Below are 3,938 nucleotides of genomic sequence, written 5' to 3'. Positions count from 1 at the left end.
AGGGCAAGTCCCCCTTCACCTTTGGGGGACAGCATCCTCCACACCCCTGGTATTTATATAAAGTAACTATCATTACACATTCAGACTGAAAGGGAAAACATCTGCACTCTTCTTTTCAACACATATATAGTATTAGATGCAAAGGACTCTGTGAGATGTATTATGAAGAGGGTGTTATTAATTAGTCCCCACCATAACACTGAATGTTCCCAATAAATGAAAAAGTAACTTTAAACATGATTTTAAGGTACAGCATGTAACTTTTATCTCAAAGTAATGCTGATTTTGTTTTTTAAGCTTTTTCTCCATTTTCTTTAAAAGCAACTTGTTAATTTAATATATTATGTAAAAATGTGTTTTATAACAAAATAGTTTTGTATTATATTCTAGGAAGCAGTAAGATGTTAGGATCAGTCATGGCAATAAATTACAGTAACTAGGAATGGAAAAAAGAACCAGAAATAAAAAAAATATGACTTTTCAAAAAAAGATTGACAATTTATTTAATTTCTACACTTACTAATACTGTTTTTTGCATGTTTGCTTCAGGTTATAATCACCATCCTTAACAAACGATGATGCCCTGCAATATTACAGCATGGGAAAGTGTTAAAATATTCCAATTCATCATTAATGTTCCATGCTTTATCTGTGGACTCATTTTGAATGCCTTAGCCATTTGGGTGTTTTGCTGTAAAATGAAAAAATGGACAGAAACAACAGTGTACATGATAAACCTTGCAATAACAAACTGCAACTTGATATTTTCCATCCCATTTAAACTGTATGCCTATGTGACTCCATGGAATTTGGGGGAGTCAACATGCTCACTGTTTGAGGGACTTCATTATATATACACATATACATCAATCTATACTGCTGTGCTGATAAGTTTACATCGATACTTTGCAATAATATATCCATTTAAATCAAGGAATTACAGATCAACAGTGAAAGCTATAGTAATGTGCACAGTAATATGGCTTTTCATAACTGGATTAAGTATACCAATTTCTCTGACTACTTCATCTTCCAAACTTAAAAATGTCTCAAATATGCACTGCTTTCAAAAGACCTCCACTAAGCCATGGCCAGTGAGCATGTTACTGACTATAGAGATAGTAGGATTTTTTGGACCTCTCTTAGTTCTCAGCTTTTGCGCTATTCAAATCATCCGTTGCCTGAAACAAAAAAGAAATGTTGCCGAGGAAGAAGAAGAGAAAAAACTCAGACAGATTATGCACATAATTGCAGCAAACATCACAGTCTTTATTATATGCTTTATGCCTGTTCATTTGGGCTATGTAATAAAGTACATTGTGGAAACACAAGAAAATCAAAAACAAGCTCCTGACTGCAGTACTTTAAACACTGTTCATTCTGTTATACATATCCTGACTGCTATGGCCAATATTAACTGCTGTTTGGATGCCATTTGTTATTACATTGTTGCTACAGACTTTCGGAAAGCTTCTTTTGGAAATAAACTGTATAAAGACTCTTCTAAAATGTGTCACAGTACAATTAGAAGTAAATCACAAAACATCAGCTCAAGAGATATCATTAATCATAGCAATTATGAATCAAATATGGACACAATCAATTAAGTTCCACTAAACATGGTCAGTACATCAGAGAGATAACTTAAGAATAATCTACAGTTTGTTTTCAGTGTATTAACTGACTCCTTGCTCTTTGAAATTCCAGACTTGCACTAAGCAAACTAAATATATAGTAATGTACTTTAAAATTATATATAAAAATCAACAAAAATATGTTGATTTTGCACAGGATATACATAAATTGTGGAGCAAACTGCTTATACAAAACAGAGAAAGACTGATGATTTAAAGGGTCTTGGTGGTCAATAGTCCAGAGTTTGAACTTTGAACTTAAGCAAGAAGCTTTCCATTTAATTAATCTTTTGTTAATATGGTAACTGAACAGATTCGGCTGAACTCATTTGAGCCATGGCCTGGGCCACAAGGTCAAAGGTTAAGGCAGTATAAATGGAGAGTTTAGAGCAGCCAGTAAACAATTTATTTTTAGGAAGTGACAGAGAAAACTGGAGTACATGGGGAAATGACATGCATTCACAGACAGAAAATATAAATCTACAAAGACAGTGACCAGAAGGGATGAACAAGCATCCCACTGTACAGTAACTGACCTGTAACATAATATAGTTGAGCTTAACATACTTGTATGTCATCATGTGTTTGCTATATATGCTGATAGCCTCTGTGTACATATTTCCTCAGTGCTATTTAGTTTCTGCCTATGGTTATCATTTCCTGCTTTACAATTGGTGTGGGAGAGAAGGAATGAATACCCTGTTGCTTTTGAAAGTGTTTTATGGAAGCATCAAATTTTATTTTCTTTAAAACCCATTTCATTTTGTGCGGTCTTTCATATTTCTTCAGTATGACACTTTAGCAACTGTTAATGACTCCACTCCTGAAAGAAGGAGGTAACTAATTACCTATGAACCTATGAACTCATGAACATGGTTAATCTGCTAGTTGAGAGATGCTGAAAAGATTACTGATTTCAAGACTGGTCAGTAAACATTGAGATTTAAAAAACTGTGGACCTGTGCAGCAGTCTATGTTCATTGTGGTTGACCTTATATCCAGGACCTCTTGAAAAACAGGGAAGATCCTGCTGAAGTGGAAGAATTTCAGGAAAATTGCAGGAAAACTGTGAGACACTGTTCACCAATGGCCTTGTCATCAATAATGGATGATGTAGCTATTCCTTTATACATAGCTGAGTAACTTTTATTTTATACCATATTAGTAATATATTCACAGTGTACTGTCACACAAAAAATTTCAATAAATTATTGTGTTATACCTTCGTATGTGTGAGCATTCTTTCTGTAAAGGAACTTTTACTACATAGAAATATGTCCCTGCCAAAAAAAGTACTACTACTATCTGCCAGTAAAAATGACAGTGATTGCTTACTTTCTGTATTGTATCATTTGTTAATGTAATGAGCATATTAGACTCTACTTAAGGGTGACCTATGAGTATTGTCTGGTCAACTTACCAACTGGCCAGTTATTTTACATTAAGAAGGTTCATGGTCTGCACTCTTGTGGGAGAAGAGGCTGGACTCTGCCCTTCTGAGCTGGGAATTTCTGGTTAAAGGTTTATAGTGCCTGAATATTTGAACTGTATCTTACTGAAATTGGTACACCTTGTTTGCTGTAGCATAGACTAGATCCAGGCCTGCTGAATCTAGCTTTGTTTATATGCTTGTTGTTTGTTTGCTTATTATTTCCCTGGAACGCTAATTCCACCTAATCTGTGGCTTCTCAGCTTCTGTGGATCACTAGTGATATCTGCATTGCTTACGGTACTTATTTCCTTGTTTCACTAGAAAGAAAGTTACTGTTTGTCGTTTTTGCATTTAAGTTACCTGTAACACATTGCACTTAAGTTACCTGGCACTTGCTCACTAAAGCAATTATATAAGTCAGCACTAAAAATTAAAAGCACTACACCCTCACTCCCCACTGGCCCTTGTTTTCAATTATTAAGGAATTCCCAATATTATTCTAGCATGTCCAAAGGTCAGTTGTCAATCTCCTCTCTGGTCCAGCTGGTGAATCTGGGAATCTTGAGGCAATGTTACAACTGCCTCATGTACACAGACAACCCTCTCCTCCTCCCAACAAATTCCAACACATGTGAGAGATGCAACCATATAGCCAAACTGGAGGCTAAGCTCTCTCAACTCAGTACTGGCATAACCAGTCAGGAGGAGAAGGAAACCACACTCACTACAATTCCAGTCTCACATAGACCTACCACAACAGCAAACCAAACACATAATCACACAAAAACATACTCGGAGGCTCTAAATAAAGATCTGCCTAAGCAGCAGAGACCTCCAAAGCAGACACCCAAGCAACCGCTACCCCAAAACAA

At 35.8% G+C, this 3,938-nt stretch overlaps 1 protein-coding gene across 1 annotated transcript; it reads left to right on the top strand.

The window, feature by feature from the left end:
• The first annotated feature begins 578 nt into the window (after nt 1-578).
• On the top strand, nt 579-2,668 carry LOC122801250 (G-protein coupled receptor 35-like). The gene has a single exon (XM_044070802.1). It carries the CDS (start codon nt 579-581, stop codon nt 1,605-1,607), a length of 1,029 nt encoding a protein of 342 aa, XP_043926737.1. The 3' UTR covers nt 1,608-2,668.
• Nucleotides 2,669-3,938: the final 1,270 nt, after the last annotated feature.

This window comes from Protopterus annectens, chromosome 4.part1 (assembly GCF_019279795.1).
Source record: "Protopterus annectens isolate FY-2018-M chromosome 4.part1, PAN1.0, whole genome shotgun sequence".
Lineage (NCBI taxonomy): Eukaryota > Metazoa > Chordata > Ceratodontiformes > Protopteridae > Protopterus > Protopterus annectens.
The sequence above is the reverse complement of the archived record's forward strand: the minus strand, read 5'-3'. Positions and strand labels throughout refer to the sequence as shown.